General features: G+C 46.0%; 1 protein-coding gene across 1 annotated transcript in view; it reads right to left on the bottom strand.

Moving 5' to 3' along the window:
• CAPN9 (calpain 9) overlaps positions 1-20,936 on the bottom strand; it is a 267,256-nt gene that overhangs the window by 109,002 nt on the left and 137,318 nt on the right. The window contains exons 7-9 of the mRNA XM_069606888.1: positions 13,794-13,879; positions 12,820-12,897; positions 7,524-7,684 (exon numbers count right to left, since the gene is read on the bottom strand). Of these exons, the coding sequence (XP_069462989.1) occupies positions 7,524-7,684; positions 12,820-12,897; positions 13,794-13,879 (325 nt within the window). The remainder of the gene's footprint in view (positions 1-7,523; positions 7,685-12,819; positions 12,898-13,793; positions 13,880-20,936) is intronic.

Below are 20,936 nucleotides of genomic sequence, written 5' to 3'. Positions count from 1 at the left end.
GCTGCATTAAGAAGTGGGTCTCCCTCTCAGTTCATTAAGAGGTCATAAAACAGCCTTTAGCAATTGCTCGTGGAGGAATGAAGTGGGTGTCAGCCTGTGCACTGGCAGAGGATCCTTTTGGAGGGATTCTGCTTGTCAGTTTAACCCAAGACATGAAACATGGGCAAAGAGCGCATCTATCGCAGGGATCTTGAGTTTTGGGGCACAGGCCCAGCACTCATTGTGCCATAGGAAGCAAAGACTATGGGGGTCATTACGAGTTTGGAGGTAACCATGCCGCAATATGCGGCATGGTTACCTCCTTACCGGGTCCGGGTTCCTCAAATGAGGACTTACCGGGCCATTCCAACCTTGGAGGGCCCGGTAATTCCTCATTCAAGGAACCTGGACCCGGTACATCCCCATTCCCATTCGAGCCCCCATAGAGCTCAATGGGAGTGGGGAGGGAGCTAACAACGGGCCCGTTGTTAGCTCTGTGCTCTGCTAGCGGGACCCGCTAAGGGCACTTACCAGGCGCCCTTTGCGAGTCCCGTGAGCAGACTCGTAATAGGGCGGTACGGGGTTAACAGCACCAGCACCATTACCAGCGCCATTAACCCCTTCCCGCCTAGCTCGTAATGATGCCTTATGCCTCCAAAGGTCACTGTAATCATGTTAATGAAGGTGTCCCTTCCGCATGCAGCTTTGAAAATAGGGGGGTCCCCAGTTTTGTGAGCGGGTATTCTCATGGCAGATGGCAGTGAGTGTGTTAGCTCGTTGCCTTTCAGAGAAGCATGACGTTTGAAAAACTTTGGAAATAGCTTGTGTAATTGATAATAACAGGAAGATAATTATAATTAGCTATTTATAATGCGTTTAATACCCAAAGGTTTCTAAGCCCGGACCCGGGGATTGAACCTGTGTTGCTCCACGCCATCTTGCTTCCAAGGCGAGCACGTTGCCCCTGAGCTATCCTCCCGAGACAATGAGACATTGACGACTTTTGCTTTTTTTTTTTTGCCTTCAGCACCGGTCTTGCAGAGAGGAACGCCTAATCTAAATGCAATACAAGAACTGTAGTAAATCCAGGCCGCTGCATCGTTGTTAAATGTGCTTTTCTGGGTTACTTCCATCTGATCCTTGATAGAAAAGCATCACTGGTCACCAGCCGAGATGCAGTCTTTGTATCTCAGTGTGTTAATGCTCATGTGATGGGTTGCACAAGGAATGATCCCCAATCTCGAGAGAATTCTACTAGAAGGTATATCTGGATCTGGACTTGCACTACATGATTTGCTTCCCTGTTAATTGGGCACACGTGCCTTCTGGTATAATCATTACACATTTGTTTGTAGAAATGGGATCTTTAGCAAAAACCGTTGCCGAACAAGACGCTGTATGCCATAAAAACCCTTCAACATAGCATTGCAATATCGACATGTATTCTTTTGTTTTTCATGCATTTAATATAGTCCACCGTTGCCTTGGAAAAATTTCATTTTTCCCTAATCTTTATATATCCCATGTATGTTTTCAAAGAAATCTGGTTACCCTTGAGCTTGGTTCCTATTTACAAAGCCTGGGCAACCATGAAACATATGGGCGCGCCACATGGGAGGTGTACACTTTTGAAGGAGGAGCCCCAAAAGGGGTGTAATTAGAGACTAAACTCCCCCTGTGAGAGGGCCTTCCTTGGGCATTGACCCAGCTGCAGCCCAGTCCATGGGTGATCCGGCCCCAGGTACATATTTTATTTTGTATTTTATTGTTTAAAGCGCAGACTTAGATCGAGAGCAGGGGAGCGCTGTACAGGGTGTGGCTTGACAGCATTTGGGCAGCGTCCATTAACAGTAGTGCAGTACGGTGAGTTGCAGTCTGTGCTTTATTCTGTGCATCGGTTGGGATATTTGCGAAACTGGAGAATTGTGAGGACATTACGAGCCAATACTGAGATTGAGTTCCAGGTGGTGTGTGCGTGACAAGAGGTGGACTGTTAGCGGGTCCTTTCGTTGCTGACAAGTTGTGATTCAAGCTAGTTGGTCAATTTGCTGCACAAGAGTGTGCCACCAGATATGTGCAGCTTAGCCACCAGGTACCCTAGTCATGGAAGTCATTTAGGGGTCGCCAGAGGTCGCAAGAGCAACCCTGGCTCTTGACATGTGACCTCTGTCCAATTGGCTGAGACCCCTGTCCAATCCTCCAATCAGGACGATGCAAGGGGCATGGCTAATTAAAAACTGTGAGGAGCGTGCCCACGCACTGGCACGGTCTGCTTTGGATTCCCTCCATTTTGTTGGCAGCCAGGCAGGAGCATGTGTGTCTCTGACTGTCTCTGTGTGAGCAGCAGGCAGCCCACCCAATCCTGCACTTACCTGGAGGAGCTTCTGAATGCCCACATACCACGTTACGGCACTCGAGGTGAGGTAAGTTAGAAGGAACACTTTTGCAGAACGGTTGATGGTCCCCGGATCCCGTGGCCCGAACTGTGCTGGCTGACTGCACTGCTGGCCTAGTGGCTTGCCTGCAGGCCCAACCATGATGCGTGCCATCATGCCATGGTGCTAAGGGCGAGCGTTCATCAGGGCCTATCCTGTTGCACAAGTCACACAACCAGAGGCGTTGCTAGGGTGGGCTAAGGGGCTATAGCCCCTGGTCTTTTGGTTGTAGCCCCGGATAGAATCTCAGGAGCTACAACCAAAAGGCTAGCTAGCCCCCAGTCCAGACAGTCCCAACATTAGAGTAGCCCTGGATCTTTTCCAGACCTAGCAACACCCCTGCACACAACGCCAACTCTTGGGTCCCCACAGCCTGCATCATGGTTGGGCCTGCATGCAGGCCAGTCCAGCCAGCCAGAACTGACCCGATTCCGGTTCGGATCGGACCACGGGACCCACAAGCAAAAATTAATATTGGATGCCAAATCGGCCATGTAAAGAGAGCTAATCACCCAGAGTGCTCCTGCTCTCCATTTCCCCCTCATTAGCTGCAATGTAACACTTGGCAAACGCAAAGCAAGGCAGAAACGTGTGCCTAGAGTTGCTCTGGTACTTTTGTTAAAATGAGAACTGCTTGGCATTTCCGAGCTACAATGCCTGTGTGGCAGGAATCGGAAGCACGATTGTAGACCCTCCTGGGTAATGAATGACAGAGGTGTTGCTGGGGGGAGGGGTGCTGAGGGGGCTATAGCCCCGGGTCTTTTGGTTGTAGCCCCGGATAGAAGTTCAGGGATTTCAACCAAAAGGCTAGCTAGCCCCCAGTCCCGACAGTCCCGCCAATAGCTTAGCCCCGGATCTTTACCAGACCTACCAACACCCCTGATGAATGATACGTTATTTATACAGCGCTTCCGCCTAACTGCTTTACATAGAGCATATATGCACACAAAACATGCGGCCCATTCTGGAGAGCAGCAAGTTAGTGGGCCTTGCCCTTGTTCGTGGGGGTCTGAAAGGCTCACCTCCTAAGCAAAGCCCTAGGCTCCTGTACTACAGGGCCTCCAACTCTACATCAGCAAATCTTACATTTACTCCAGCATAACAAAGGCTGCTGCGCCTCCCAAACTAGTGTTCAAGAAAATCCCCATAGAGCCAACTCTGCCCTCTCGTCCTTCATATGATATGATATGATATGGCATTTATAACGCGCCTATACACAAGTCTTTCAACCGAAATACCATTTCATTGGGGATAGCAAGTTAGACCACCATGAAATCGCCTTAGTCAGCACTACATAAAAAGCGGCCTATTACAACCCCTGCTGTCCGGCGCGAAGGGCAAATCTACAACGATCGGCATTTTCCCCTTTGTGCGGCATACATCTCATGTGCTGCTATTTTGCGTTTGTTGAATCCATCAACGAGTCAAAGATGCCGCCCTCCCCTCCCACCGTGGATCAGCACAGTAGTGTGCGGTCCCCAGGTCCATATCCAGATTTGCAGCCTGCCGAAACGCAAGCAAGTGATGGGTGTGACCAGGCAGAGCTCTCGGTCTGCCCCCATGTCTGAGAAGTCGAGCTCTTAACTCGTGAGCTATCCATCCAAGCGAAAGTTGCAGCTATGTGTTGTCGTTACAGCCAGTGCTTAGAAGTCCCACTTCGTTATATTTTAGGAGGCAATTTGCCTCTAAGAAATACTTCAATTTCTGTGTTTTTGAGGTCACATATACCCCTCCCTTTTCAGGCGCGAGATTTACCCAGTCAGTGTGCCGGCACCCAGAGGCCACGCAAAGGGCTACAGTGCGGTGTATAAACCCCAGAGAGACTGTGCCAGGATTCTCTTTTTCCACTTTTAACACCGTTGTGGAGGTGCTCGTTCAACGTAACACTCTGTAGTACACCGCATCTGGCGCAAGCCCTCCTCTTCACCACACTGCCTTCCACTCACTCGGCTAGTGGTATTGTGCTTTAATAAGATATTGGGCCTCAATATGTGTCCAGCGGTAGCCATGCCGGTAAATACCGGCATGGCTGCTGCCAGAGTCATGAATTTACTGGCAACCGGCAAAGGGGGAATTACCGGGGCATTCTGGCCCCGCCGAACCCGGTAATTGCCCATTGCCGGGTGCCAGTAATTATTAGACCCCATTCCCATTTGAGCCCCATAGGGCTCAATGGGAATGGGGAGGTCGGATGCACCAGCACCATTCAGGAATGGCTTCAAAGCTGTACGCCTGTGGCAGAAAGTAGGCACTGTATCAATACAGATACAGCAGAGATCCTCAGTGGGTTAAACGACCGTTGCATAGATGGTCTGCGCACTGTGCCGCACATTCAAAAATGAATACAGTGTTGCGCCCTACCAGGGGAGTTGCTAGGTCTGGAAAAGACCCGGGGCTATGCTAATGTCGGAACTGTCAGGACTGGGGGCTAGCTAGCCTTTTGGCTGTAGCTCCTGAGATTCTATCCGGGGCTACAACCAAAAGATCAGGGGCTATAGCCCCCTTAGCCCCCCCCTAGCAACGCCCCTGCGCCCTACTCACCTTAATAACCCCATCCATAATCCTATCTATCATCTGTGTAATCAGAGGTTTCAGAGAGAGCAAGCACTTGGGAACAACACCAAATCACCTTGGTAAGCGCTCGGCTGACTGAGCTCAATGCATCGAAAGAAGGTGATGATGTCATCAGCTAGGCGACAGCATGCATTTGTTTGGGGGGGATGGACATTTGAGAGCAACATGATTTCTCAAATGTGCAGAGTGTGTGAAAACAGGTTTTTTTTTCTGATACAGTACGCCTGATTGATGATGGGATGGGTGGCCTTTTTCCTGTGTCAGGGGAGACCACTGCCTCAGCCTTACAGCATCATTTAACAAGCCAGGGCCTTCTGCCATTTGTGCCACTGCCAAGATAGCTAAGTGGGTTAAGCACTTGCCCAGACACCTGTGTTCAGCCTGCTGCGCTGGTCCCATGATTGAACCCCAGTAGGCCGTTTTTATCCCTTAATCTTTCTGCAATTGATGAATGAAGAACCGTTACCTTTGGTAATAATGTCACCTATTTTTACAGTGCTTTGAAAAAGGATGAATTTGTCACAATGCGCTATGCGAACCATGTATTACTGCCTTTGGTTCACAACTAACTGAACTGACTCTGCCGCATATACCATAGTGTAAAATGTAATCCCAGGACGAAAAGCGTGTTGTCCCTATGGCAGTCACAGAGTTTCCATTCTGGAGTTACCTGCGCCCTGCAGAAATTAAACATAAACCAGTCTCACAAAATACTAACCTCCTCGTGAATAGCATGTGACAGGAAGTAATCAGAAGCGTATCATCAATAGGCACGTGCAACTTATTCTGCCAAATCCCAAATCTCTGCAATCTCAGGCCTTTATGCCCTGAGAGTTGCACTCTGAAGGAACCCAGACCGCAGGAAGGATCATATGTTCTAGGGTTGTGTGTTGCAGGGAAGCAGTTTAGGCAGTTTATCAATGTTACCTTTGCAGCCTCTGTCATGCAGCCATGACAATGTGTGGGGTTGTGGTGTGGTGTATGTTAAGCCAAGTCCTTTGCTAGTGCTGGGGGGGGGGTGATGGGTCTACATGACCTGGTGGAATAACACGATATTGCGGGTTGGCTAGGTTCCACTGAGCTATTCAAATTAGCTGCGCTTTCATATTATTCATTTTACAGTAGCATTAAACGCTGATTAATGGATAGAAGTTGTTTTTCACAAGTATTTCCAATAATTAAAACTTGTGCAGCAGATGTGCATGCTGTCCCCCCCCCTCTTCTTTTCCCCAGTAACATCACAGGGACGCAGTCGTGAGTGATGGACTCAGTGGCAGGCAGCACAGCTTCATGCTCAGCCAGTATGTATCTATTTATTTATTTATTTATTAATGTGTATAGCGCAGCAAGCCCGGTGGCATCTAGGCACTTTTCTTAAGAGTGTTGGCTTAAGTGGTTGCTTGCAGTGGTGATAGCTTACAAACGTTACCCAATGGGTATTCAGTATGAATGACTGTCGCAGTTCTGGCTGTTAACTGCTAGTAACAGCGAAGCTGCACCAGAATAGTAACATTAGAATGTGTAAAGAAGTTAGATGCTGATGCCCCCACACACGTATGTTTGCCCCTCTCCCACAGTCTCTGCAGGTACTGCCTCGCCCAACATTTTAAGGGTTAGCCCCACCCAAGTAATTTTAGCCTAGGCACACATGGTAACATTTTAGATAACGCTTCCTGTGATGTCACTTGGGGGTGGGCCAAACGACATCACTTCCTGTGATTTCATCCAGAGGTCAAGGGTTGTGCAATGTCACTTCTGCTTCCCATGGCATTTTGGTGAAATGAAGTCCAGAAAGTGTGCCCATCGTGACTGCTTTGTAAATAATACATGCAGTTTTGAACAGTATCATGGCCTTTCGGATGGGTTTCCTCTCATGCACAGAATCAAATCGTGCAACCAAGTAACCTTCCTCCTCCATTTCCCCCCTATTTACATGTATCTTCTAGAACCCACATTCTCAAGCGTATCTTTTACTTTTAAGTGAAACCCATGAATCCACTGGCAACTGCAGAACATATTAGCCATATCTGCAATGCGCTCCTGCATCCCATGCAGGTAATCGAGACTCTACGCCCTTTCATACACCCTAACCAGAGTATAATAGGCCCTATGAAAGGCCTTAGGTCATACTGGTCTCACTTTGGTACACACTGTCACATCCAAAGGGCGCATCAAGCTCTCTCTCTCTCTCTCTCTCTCTCTCTCTCTCTCTCTCTCTCTCTCTCTCTCTCTCTCTCTCTCTCTCTCTCTCTCTCTCTCTCTCTCTCTCTCTCTCTCTCTCTCTCTCTCTCTCTCTCTCTCTCTCTCTCTCTCTCTCTCTCTCTCTCTCTCTCTCTCTCTCTCTCTCTCTCTCTCTCTCTCTCTCTCTCTCTCTCTCTCTCTCTCTCTCTCTCTCTCTCTCTCTCTCTCTCTCTCTCTCTCTCTCTCTCTCTCTCTGCTTTGGGGGCAACCAAGAAGACTCTGTAGAGTTAGGACTGCCCCTTTGTGCCCAGATATAACAAAATGGCGATGGAACAAATGAGAGCAATAGATTACCTAGAAAGTTTCTGCATCCCCCTGCGGTGGAGCCTCTGACCCAGCTCCCTTGATGGGTCATCACCTCCCACTTACGGAACGCGTCATCTTCCAGCGCATCTGGAGTGAGGTTACAGATCTCAACTTTGTTGAAATGCCGCTGGAAATCATCAAACTGCATCCTACAAAATGCAAGGAAAAGACAGAAAACATCGTATTAGTTCCTATTGATTCGATGAGGTCTTAAGACAGGGCAAGGTAAAACACGGAGCAACCAGCATTTGTGATGTACTTGATGTGGCTTAAGCATGGTAGTTTTTTGGAACCAGCAAGAAGGTTTTTGTCTTTGGACCATGCCCTACCTGTTGTGGACTGCCATCTAGGTTGCTCTCCTCGACGTTAGAAGTGTCTTAGAAGCAAAACCAGCCGTGGCGGGGTGTTCTGGGGCTCACTAAAGATGAAAGTGGTGCTGCGCCTTCAGAATGATTAACAGCGCGGCCACTGCCACACTGAGAGTCTCTGTGAATGCGCATGTTCACTGCAGCCTCACTTTCCAATTAATCAAAAACTTGTGAGAGCAGTGACCCATAAAGTCCAGAGTTTCCTTGAGGAACATCAAGTCTGGCAAAAGCGGTGGTGATTCGTGATACTTAAGCCAACCCTAGCCAGGGTGTGTGTGCTCCGTTAGTGCTATTAGAGCTATCTGTAGCAGCGACATCATGCCACATTATGCAATATAGTGCTTTCCCATGGCGGAGCAGTGTTGTGTAATGTGGAGGACCCAATGGGCTGGCAGTCAAGCAGCCAGAGAAGCCCAGCTACTGCTGGGGGGGGAGGGAAGGGGGTTAGCTCTAGAAAAGGCTGTCCGGGGCAGTTCCCATCTAGCTGAACCTCTGATTCCCCTGAGTGGCGCTGGGGTCAATAGAATCCACAATACCCGTGAAGGGCAACATGGACCCTGGATTTGCCTCTCACAACCATCTTCGTATTTAAGATCGGCCTGCTGCCGATCTTATATGTGAAGGCACAATGGGTTAACAAGGGGTCTGTAATGTGACCAGGGACTACAGCAGACTACTAAACACCCTGAGACCTGAATTTAGTTGTCCAAATGAGTGGATTCAAAAGTTCTTAAAATATATGCAGTAAAACATGCCGCCAGGTCATCATTTTTCATGTATGGGCAGACCATCATTACAATCTGTAGCATTTGGCAGCACAGGTTTAGGTGGAGGTGGTTTGTATGTATTGCCAAACGCACTTACTGTTCTAAGCCAAAAACAAAGGGGAGAGATAAGAAATAAAGTACAGACTTTGCAACGCATGTAATGCTGGGGCAAGGGGCGGGGGCAGCTCATTCCCGGATATAGTGGCAAGATCCTGGAACTTGTTGTCTCCTGCCCTTCGACTTGAAGAAAATCTGGGTCCGTTCAGGAAATTCCTGAAAACCTTCCTGTTGGAGCAGCTCCTACTCGCGCTTTTTCTTTGAATCAGCTACCTTGCTTGTCCTGTCTTTAATGGTCGTTCCCTGCGTGTAATTGTGCGCTCTGATGCCCACAGGCTACCGGCGCAGTATAAATAAATAAATACAATTCAGAAGGTTAGGTTTAAATTGTGGGTATTTATGTGTAATTATGATCAATTATGAAAATCGACTGATGATGACTGGTTGGAAGGTTGGCTTTAAAGAGAAGAAGTTGGCGGCCACTCTCCCTTAATTATTTCCAAAATATGCCAGAATGATCTGAGCAGAAACACGTATATGCTTGGTCTGAGCTCATTCCCATGATATCCCTTATAACCTGCAGCAGCAGATTGGTTAATCAGGTTAATCAGCTTAATTGGAAGGCAAGCATTAATTGCTGGCATTTGTCTGCAGTTCCAATTGACCTCTTGTGGAACACACAGCCAACACCATCTTTGGGTGCCTGTGTCTTCATCTCTGCCTGTCAGGAGTACCTGATTATCCCTGCCACATGTCTTCTCTGCAAGTGTCGCCTCTCTCACTTGCTCCCCTCTGCCTGCTTTTCTCCAGGCTCGGACTAGCCCATAGGGCAGTAGGCCAATGCCCGAAGGGTTGGCCCAACATTCTAGTTTGGGCCAGTTTCTTTGGCTAAAGTGAGACCTTTTTTGGCCAAAGAGGGCCGGTTTGAGTTACTACACTAGTTTTAGAAACTGCTACTAACCAAATATACTTACCAAAAACTCCCCCTGGACTAGTACTAAAGCCGTTGGCAGGAGAAATAGTTTATTCCAATTTGTTATCAGGGGCCACTTTTGCATTGGAGCCCGGAACAAATGTATATCCCAGTCTTACCCTGCCTTTCTCTTATGTTCTTTCCATCCTAAGTGCCATATCTGCTTTCCTTCTGGACCACACAGTGGACCTCATTACAACCTTGCCGGTATCCTGGCGGTAAACCCGCCAGGATACTGGCAAAGGCTGATACAATTTCCAGCACTCGGTCCGCCGGATTACGAGTGCCGGAGGGACAGAGTAAATCCCCATTCATGGAGTCCCATAGGACTCCATGAGGAGATTTGCCATGATTACCGGCACAGCAATGCCGGTGCTGGTAATTATGGCTTTGTTTGTGGTGGAGCACCTGGCTTACCTCCAGCGTTTAGCTGGAGGTAAGCCAGGTGTCCCACCAGCAAACCCATAGTCAGGCGGTCCGGTAAAGTGCCGGTATCCGCGAATACTGGCACTTTTTTACTGGACCTCCCGGCTTGGAATGAGGCCCAGTGTTCCTGTTACCCCCAGCCCTGCTGACTTATCCAAAATTAGCCATGAAAAGGGGAGTACCACCCCAAGGGACGACCATTTTGATGGTGGCTATAACTTTAGTGTTGGGGCAACAGGCTTCATGTTTTTGCGCCAGGCACAACAAGCGTGCACATTTGAAAACTGGTGAATAACCTATCTCCCAGTTTGGCTGGGCGCTAATATGATTACTGTCCACAGCTGCAGGGGGATACTGGCTAATATTTTGTCATGACACCTCCCTTTTGGCCAGGGGTGTTGCTAGGTCTGGAAAAGACCCGGGGCTACTCTGATGTCGGAACTGTCGGGACTGGGGGCTAGCTAGCCTTTTGGCTGTAGCTCCTGAGATTCTATCCGGGGCTACAACCAAAAGATCAGGGGCTATAGCCCCCTTAGCCCCCTTAGTCCCCCCCCCAGCAACGCCTATGCTTTTGGCCCTCGCTTCTCTCACAAAAATTAACTTGATCCCAGGCACTGAAATCTGGTGTGTCCCCCAGCTGCGATTAATAAAGCTTAATTAACGTGATGTACTTTAGCACATCAATGCGTGTATTACACCTGTGAAGTTGTAGCATTGAAAAGGACTCTTTCTGGTACGCCTACGCAGTGTGATTTACCTTGCCAGCGATCTGCTACCACCAATGCGTGGATAAAAAAAGATATTTGACAGACACTTAACAATTGCCCAGGCTGCACAGTGAGAACAGGTTGTTAGCCATGAAAATAAATGTCCTTTTAGGAGGGCCACTGGCAACCATCGGTTTCTGTCACAAATCCAGAGTTTGAACAATTAAAGGAATCCTCTGTGGCGTATCTGGGGTTCAGATTACTTTGCCCCACTGTACCCTGAAATATTCTCCTGCATAGTTCCTATAAAATGGTGAATGGGTTGGAAATTCCATAGTGAATTGCACAAACTAACGGCCACGCAATGTCTTAGCTTGTGGCGCCTCAAACTTGGATTTTTCTCCCATATTTTAAGCAATACAATCCCCAGAAGTCCAAAGGGCTTGCCTTTCTTCACTTTCAAATGCTGAGAGTGAGCCTGCTTCATTCAAGGTTGTGTCCTCTTAGAGGTGAGCATTTAACTCTCTGGATCAATATCTTGGTTCCTGCATTGAGAACGTTTACAGAGCCTCTTCCTTTAAAGCAGGGTTGGCCCGATGAAACCCGGTTTCTTCTGCCAGTGCCTACTCCTGCTTGCAGGACCCTTGTTTCTGCCCAACAACTGCTTTATGCTACAAGAAACACTGCATATCACCCCTCAACTGCACTATCTGAAATGTCGTCAGGCCTAGTATGATAGTCGCTTGTTTTGTTCCTCCCCTCCCTTTATGCACCCCTCTCCTTTTGTTTTTCTCCGGCTCTTCCAGAAATGTCGTCAGGCCTAGTACGGTAGTCGTCTGTCTGTTTCCATTTCCTTCCCACTCTCCCCCTCCCTTCCTTTTCTATGTCTTAGCTCTTGCACTATCTGAAATGTCGTCAGGCCGAGTATGATAGTTAATTTCACATCCTTACTGTTCATGGCCTGTAAGAATGTGGTTGTATTTTCCCTTGTTCCCTCCCTTGCCTTGAAGCGCTTTGAAACACATTGTGTATAGGCGCTATATAAATAAACAATCATATCATGTGATAACTGGAAATATGTGACCACAGAATATTGCGCCATGTCTTCTTCATCTATACAGGCTATGGTAGCCTTTAAAATATATAAACAAGGAAACATCTAATTCATTGGTCAGGAGGAACTGCCTAGAGCATGAAACACTTGCTGGCCAAAACATCCAGGAAAGTCTAAGTGTACAAAAAAAAGCACAGAACGTTTGGTCACCTTGGAGACAACTTCCTTTGTTGTATCTACGTCTTTGTTGAAGTGGGAGTGAGGAAACACATCATCCAATGTATCACAAATCTGATTCATTAGCAGAAATGTTGTTTTCCCCTAAAACTCACCAGTGGTCGAAGTGGGTGGGAGCGGTTGGGACGGTGCTCCTCTACTTTTTTAAATTAAGTTTTACAGTTCCTTTACTTTTTATTTTTAAAAAGAAACCATTCGGGAATGGTTTTGTTTTAAAATAACAGTGCAGGAAGAAGTTGAAACTTGCACTTTCAGTGCACTGCACTGAACGTTCCCTTAAGCAGCAGGCACGTGTGTTTGATGGTTTGTATTGTGTAATGCGATGGGGCGTCGTAATGGGGTTTGTGAGGGAGCGGGGCCAGACCAGTATGGACCCAAGTTCCAGTACTTCTTTTCGTACACTTCGACCACTGCAAGTCGCCAGCACGACACCATCAAAAAGATTATGAAAATTAATATCAAGGACCAGCGTGATAACAATGCATTTCCTTACCTCTTAAATTACTATATGATGCCAATATCTGATAAATGCCTATGTGGCAGCCAACACTGTAGGCTTTACCCATGATCGTCCAGAAATGTTAGTGGTCAGTCACAACGGCAACATGACATTTTCCATATTCTCTTTACTGACGTTTTCCTATCGCTTTACATGATAAGAACAGTGTACAGGATCTGAGAGAAAGGTACTTTACCAGAATTCGCCATCATCCAGTGATGTCTGGCAGAGGCGCTTCTGCTCTGATGGGTCCACGGAGCGCCACTCAGGAGCACTAGACCAAAGAAAAGAAAGTTGCACGTTTTAGTTCTCACCTTGCATTGGTAATATTACTATATGTGTGTGTGCCATATATGGCCTATTGATAGTGTCTGCGTCTTGGGCTCACCGCATCTTTTGTTTAGTTTCCCAGTGATATCAATACCATCTGGCACCATTATCCACTCAATGGGGCCCAATACATAAGGAACACCTGTGAGTTAACCCTCGTCTCCCAAACCAAATACCAGTAAAAAAAAGATTCAGTAATTGCAACACCGATACCTCTTATTAGCTATGCAACAGACTCCTTCTTTGCTAACTAGTTATTTTTTGGTTGACATGTGCTTTAATTCAATGAGGTTTCGTTTTTGAGTGGGTTTTATTCTATGGGCCTCATTACAAGTTTGGCAGACCTGAAATGAAGACCAGTCTTTCCAGACCACCAAACTACAAGTCTGCCGGCGGAGGCCACGGATCTCCCGGCAGATCTAACCTGCCGGGAGTTCAGGCCCCTGGTGGCAGGTTTTAGACTGAAGCACTGTCACTGTTAACAAGGGTGCCAGTGCTTCAGTGATCCTATTCCCATGGAGTCCAATGGGACAACATTGGGAAAGGGGATTTACAGTACCGCTGCCGCTTATGATATCCCGGTAGCACCGCAATGCCAGGCAGCGGTAACGGTGTTACGGGGTTGGCGGCTACCTGCCGGTAGTACCGGTGGGTTACCGCCAACCTCGCAATGAAGCCCATGTCTAGAATATTATGATTATAACATTGGAAGAATATTCCTTCAACTCATGCAGTACCGCAGTGTTTTGTGTACATATACCGATATTGTGAGGCATACTAGGTTTCACGACATGAAGAATCAGAAGGAACTGTATGATAGAAAACTGGAAGTATACTGACTTGTCACTCCATGCGCCATTCCACTCCACCTGGCCCCACGGGTTTCTCACTCGAATCAGCCGAACCTTCTTGCCTCTGTATTCTACCTGTAATGACAAGGAACATGCATCTGGTTGATCTCGGCTGCAAGAACTTGTAAAAGAAACCTCATACTGATATTAATTGGAGGGGCGCAGAGGAAGCGTGGTAGGAGCATATGACCGGATATGAAGGAATCCTTTGAGACGACGCGTTAGCATAAGGATGGGCTGCTCGATGGGCCAAAGAGCAAAATCAAGTTAGATCTTCAGAATGGCTCACACAGATGGCAATAATTCCCACGGAAATGTGTTGTATGTAAAATGTTCTCATACATATTCACATCCACTCTGACTGGATTTGGCAATTTAGTGGATCGATGACCACTGTGCCTGTTCAGAAATGTTTTTAGATTTAAAAAACGTACAGATATGCTTATTTCTGGGCAGGTCATGCGGCGGATGGCTTCTGGCTTAGATAGTAGTACATTTATCTGTCAACAAACTTATATTTATCGAGAATAACCTGTCAAGTACCTATTCTTTGCATTTATTATCACTCTTCTAATTATACCACTTACCTTTTACCTTATTTTGGTGCAAAAGGATTGGCATTAAAAATAGTAGAAAGGAGTACTAAATTAAAGGATGTATGCACCATATTCTTCTCATGTTCCTAAACTACCAGCGCCGTGACACTTACGGGTTTGGGCGCTGTCAACAAATTGAAATAAATAAATAAAGAAAATGTAAGAAGACATTTTGCAACATAAAAGCATTAAAAAGCAGTACAGGAGTGATAGTGAAAGTCAGATTTGCGAAGTTTGATGCTTAAAATGCAAATGCTCACACCACTCTATTCTATCGATAATTAAAAGCAGAGAATCTGACATTTCTTACCAACCCTTTCACTCAGGGTGGGGTTGGACCACTTTGCAAGAGGTTAGTTGGCCCCAGCAATCACTGGATGAGGTCCCCAATAAATAGGGCAGTTTACCAATCCAGTAGGTTGGTAGGGCAGTCTCTACACCATGCATTGAAACATCATTAAGGCTGCTCTGTGCTGCAACCAAAGGGTATCCCTACAAAATATTCCAACCAAAAATATCGCCGTACATATGGGCGTCTGTCTCGCCATAGGCAATATTATTGGGGAGGATATTTTGTCGGAGCAGGGGTTGCGGGGGTGTCCCCCGCACATTTTAAAATAATGCATAGGGTTGTGGGGGTGTCCCCCGCAGGGTCCATGGGTCAATATCGCTGGAAAAATATGGTGATATTTTTGTATCGCCATATTGTTGCGGGTATATTAACACATGGAACCAACTGAAGTATTGCAGGGCATTAGCGCAGTATCTGAAGTAGTAATGTGAATTCAAACACCATCTAACACGTGGGCCTGAAACCTGTGGCTCGCCAGATGTTTGGGACTACGAATCCCATGGTCACTTGCCATTGCCTACACTGGCTAGAGCTGATGGGGTGTTGTAGTGCAAAGCATCTGAAGAGCCAAAGATTGTACATCTCTGATCTAACTTATCTTATATTTCAGCAACTTTGCCATGCAGCAGCTGGAGCCCTTTTCAATTGTACCAGTAACAGTCATACAGACATAATAACTCTAATATTGGCCCTGATTTGATAAAGGCTTGTGGGAGCCGAAACGCGTAACCAAGTAGAGGGCTACGATTTTTCCATATAGTTACGATGTGTAACAGATTGTGCTATTAAACAATCAAGCTTTACACTGGTGCTGAGTCCTGGAGTCTCCTGTTTTTTCTATTTTGTGGACGGTATGGGCTTAGTATCCATCTAAATCCAGTGACCCGCGACATTTGATGAAAAGTAGAGAAGCCACTATTGCTAATTACGTGATAATTAACAGGGATTGTAAGGAGTCGCCTGCCTGAGCAACTTCGAAAATAAGCCCCACACTTTTGCAATTGAAACCTTAAGTACATTATATTTCTAGAAAGGTAACAGTATTTTTGTGGGTGGGCCAGAAGCACAGCCCATTCCCCATTCCATTTCCCTACCAGGCAACTTTATAACGCACGTTCCTAGAATACTTTGTCATTTGGGAAAAGTGTTTTGACTGCATTATATTTTGATTTCTTTGTCAATTCAGAAAGACTTGTAACTGCTTTGTTTGTTTAAGAGTTTTCCTTATATAATAAGCGCAACGAGCAAGCACTCGTATTTTGTTTACTTTGCAACTTTGCTGCATTTCTTTTTGGAACTACTGTTCCCAGGTGCCCTTGCCGCCTACATCTTGACACGTCAGGCGCTTTCAGCGCCGGCGCTTTCAGGGGCAAGCCGGTCTACGCCGGTCCACGCCGTCCGCGGCGTTCAGGGCGAAAACCGCTGCTCAATTCTGCACTAAACGTAAGTTTCCTCCGCACAGGCAACCATGGGGATGCTCCCTTTTGACAAGCTTACATCAGACCTTAGTAAACTTGCGCGCATTAACCTGGTCAAAAAAGCGGTGGACTCTGTCCTTGACCGTAACAGTCAAGACACTAGAGAACAACTCGCCATTAAAAGGCCCTCAAAAAAGGAAAAACCGTCCACTCACCCCCCAACAAAGCTCGACCTAAAAATTTGCCTACTAAACACACGCTCCCTCAATAAACACTCACAATGTGTTCACGACAAGATTGTTGACGAACAAATAGACATCTTCTGCATCACTGAAACCTGGCTTAAGGACCCCATTGGCCCCACCTGCGACATCGCAGTACCAGAAGGCTATTCCATCTTCTACTCCAATAGAGAAGAAGGACAGGGGGGAGGGGTTGCAGTCATTGCTAGAGACTACATCCACATGTTCCCAAACAGCATAGCTTGCACAGGCTGTGAAATACTTCACCTTAAACACACTCCCACGGCCAATAGTAGCCTAAACTTGATAGTACTCTACAGGCCTCCCACGTCCATGCCAGACTTTAATGACGAAATAACTCACCAACTTAACATGCTTAAAGGACCCAATACAGCCACTCTAGTGATGGGAGATTTCAATCGCTGGTACGATGATCCCAAAGACAAAGAAGCTAGAAAATTACAAAAATCCCTAAACAACACTGACTTTGAGATCAATAATCAAGAGCCCACAATGAACAACGGCCACCTTCTTGACTGGGTCATCTCTAACAATCTAGAAACAAGAGAGTTCAAGACGGAAGCATGCATATGGTCCGACCACTACAGCATATCCTTTCACATCAGCCTACCCCTTCCTAAACCTAAAATCCCCAACAGCCCCATTCTCTCGACCTATCGGAAATACAAAAACATTGACAGGAACCATCTCATACACTGCTTGGCTGAGGTTGAAAAAAAGCAAGCTGAGAATGACACATGTGAAACCATGCTAGTAAATTTACTTAGTCACCTTGATAAACTTATAGACCAAGTAGCTCCCCTCCAAACCAAGTCAACCAGATCTATCCAAAAGAACCAACAATGGTTCTCCAAAGAACTAGCAGAACAAAAAAGAGATAAACGAAACAGAGAAAATGCCTGGCTTAAAGACCCCTCGTCAGCCAATAAAGCCCTTTGGAAAGAAAGTGAAACAAAATACAAACACATGATAATCATGGCTAAAAAACTTCTATAATGAACAGATTTCCACAGCAGCCAACTCCACAAGCAAATTGTTCAATATTCTCAAATCTATAGAAAAACCAAAAGCTATCACCCCTCCTTTCTTACCTTCACAAGAAGAATGCAACACTACTCAGATCGCCTTCTTCAATAAAATTGCCAAATGATAGAGACCCTGCCAGTCGAGATTTCAACAACAGGTATTGAAACCTTTAAATTCACAGAGATCAACAGTAGTGACATGATCAAGGTATTGACAACAATGAAACCTACGACTTGTGCAGAGAACATCATCCCTCCCAAAATAATACTGGATAACATTGACATATTCGCCCCCACCTTGACAAAGATCATAAATGCCTCCTTCAGAGATCAGAAAGTACCTGATGCCATCAAAAAGGTTACAGTAACACCCCTGGTAAAAAAAACCAATCTGGACCAAAGGGACCCGAACAACCTTAGACCCATAACTAATTGCAATTTCATTCTCAAAATTATGGACAAAATTGCCACCATGCAACTTCAGACATATGTGGAGGAGTCAAACGCCCTCCACCCACAACAACCTGGCTTTCGACCCGCCCACAGTACCGAGACAGCCATGCTAGATCTCCAGACCAAAATGCTCGGCATTATTGACAAGGGTAAGACAGGCCTTCTTGTTTTACTCGACCTCAGTGCCGCTTTTGACCTCCTTGATCACAACCTACTCCAGGATGCTTTGAAAAAGTCCACCAATTGCTCTGATGAAGCCATCAGCTGGATAATGTCCTTCTTAAAAAACAGAATATCCAGGGTGCACTGGGGGGACAGGTTCTCTTTAGAAAAAGAAATCCTCTGTGGAGTCCCCCAAGGGGCAAGCATGTCACCATTGCTGTTTAACATCTACTTGAGGTACTTATGCCTAGTTCTTGACCATATTAATACCTACTTCACTAACTATGCTGATGATACGCAGCTGGTATTTGAACTAAGTGGCGATTATCAGAAGGACAGTGAGCAACTCAACACGATTTATAATTACGTGGAGCAATGGATGGACTCCAATTGGATGTGTCTTAATGGGAAAAAAACGGAGCTCATGATTTTTGGCTCATCATACGCCTGAGCTAAGTTACCTACATCCTACGCATCCTTTCAGATCAAAGACACACCTATACCAGTATTAGGCAAGGTCAAAACCCTCGGTATGATGCTTGAATCATCCTTAGGGGCAGAGGCCCAAGCACAATACGTTAAGAAAAACTGTGCTTACCACCTCCGTCTAATAAAAGCCATCAGACCCTTCTTATCAGAGGAAAATTGCGCGACCATAGCTAGAGCCACCATCTTGTCGCGCCTCGACTATGGCAATGCCTTACTTCTGGGTGCCTCCAAACGGTGCCTACAAAGCTACCAAGTCGTACAAAACAACGCAGTAAGAACTGTGAAGCTTAAATCTAGAACAGAGCACATCAGCGACTCCAGAAGGGAGCTTCACTGGCTAAAAATTGAAGACAGGGTGCACTTCAAGACCCTAACTATTGTCCATAAATGCATTCACGGAAAAGCACCAACATAGCCGGTCAAGTGGCACAGCGAGTAGAGCGCTCGCTTTGACATCCGTGCAGAGCCTGCTAACGCAGGTTTGAATCCCGGCAGGGCCAAACTCAGCCTTTCATCCTTCCGAGGTCGATAAATGTGCACCACACACCGTGGGTAATAATAAGCAGCGCTCAGATACCTGAGGGTTCGTAGCGCTATATAAATGCCAAATTATTATTATTATTAAATTATTATACCTAAAAACGAGAATCAGACCATACGTTCCAAATAGAACACTGAGATCATCTCAACTCGGCAAAATTGCAATAGCCCCACATAAACTTAAAAGCGGCCTAGGCAGAGCCTTTCCGTCCCTCGCAGCCAATCTCTGGAACAACCTCCCGGACCACCTAAGAATAGAGCCTAATTACATCCACTTCCGCAAATCGCTAAAAACCCACATCTTCAAATAAATTACCATACGTCCAAATTCCAGCTGGAGTAATCTCTGCATGTTTCTGTCCCGTCTCTGCTGTTTGTTCTTGTCCGTCTGTCTATCGTGTTCTTGTCTCTGCGCCCCGAGGCTCGTGAGCTACCGGCGCAATACAAATATTAAATAAAATAAAATAAAACAAATAAAATAAATTTCACCTGTAAACTGTCCAACTACCACATATGCATTGGTAGGGAAAAAATGGTCTTTCCGTAATCTACTTTAATTAATGTACATATGTATGTCAGGGATTCCAGTATGAGGATCCCCAGAAGCGGGTACATCCCATGGAGAATGCTTCTGTCATAAATCATCATGACCGCAGCAGCAACCTGTGTCCACGTAACGAAGCTACAGTCAGTAGGAAATTAGAGATGTGTGAACTATGAAATGTAGCTTTTGCCAATTTCATGAAATTGTGCCCGAAATGTCAGGAAATTGTTGAGAGTTTGCAACATTTTCAAACAAATTTGAGCAGTACGCTTTTGGTTGATACAGTTCCAACCAAGGTGGAGAGCTGTCCGTCATTTTCCATAAAATATTGTATTTTATTTACTATCAATGATAATTTGGTAATTAAGGTTCAACTAAGCTATCGAGCCCCTGTGCCAGAGGCTGCTTGCTTAGTTAGCTTTTATCAACTGTTTTCATTCTTGGGGACCTCCTTTTGAAAAACCTAGATAATTTTACTTTTTGGGTAGATGTTACATCAGTGGCTGATGCTGCTGAATTTTTGGAAATCCTGTCTGGACATGATATGACTATGATGACTAACGCCCCTTCACATACTGAGGAGAGTTTCTTTGATCTAGTCCTATTCAGTAGTATGGATGCTTTTGTAAAGGAGCGGCAGGGGCTTTCTAGTAGTTACCATCAAAAGGATCCTTGGTCCCCAACACACTCCCCACTGCAAAAACAGAAGACCCAACCATAGGGCACATTTTTACTGTCTTTATAAGCCATCATGTTAAACGGTAACTATACAGTATCTCCTTGGTATTTATATTGGCCTAAGCCTATTCGCGCTACATGTAAAACCGCGTTGCAAAGTTCAGATTTTTGGGTTAACTTCGCCGCCATTTTAAGATTCAGCCGCCATTTTGATTTCAACTCGTGTGTTCTACGTTCTAAATTGGTGGACTATGTCTTCGACTTGCAGCCAAGCCTTCTGACCTTTGAGTTCTGTTAATGTTTAGGTTGTCCGATAGCCGACTGTTTAGACCAAGCAAAGAGACCTTGTGCTTCATATGAACTGTCATTCAAGTGTTGTCTGTGCTCACAAGCCTCATCCTTGTATAAGCTTTGGGACAATGAAGAACAAACCTCGAGCGTATACTTTGGCTGAACTACATTATGATGAAACTTAGTACAAGGCTTACTGCGGGATCCAAGAACATATATCACCATTGTGTCTTAATGGAAATGAAAACCTATGTAATCCTTCACATAATATTGTATAATCTGTATGTGAACTAGGCACGAACTCTAGACCACGAATTATTA

This window comes from Ambystoma mexicanum, chromosome 4p (assembly GCF_040938575.1).
Source record: "Ambystoma mexicanum isolate Mex_15411 chromosome 4p, UKY_AmexF1_1, whole genome shotgun sequence".
Taxonomy (NCBI): Eukaryota; Metazoa; Chordata; class Amphibia; order Caudata; family Ambystomatidae; genus Ambystoma; species Ambystoma mexicanum.
The sequence above is the reverse complement of the archived record's forward strand: the minus strand, read 5'-3'. Positions and strand labels throughout refer to the sequence as shown.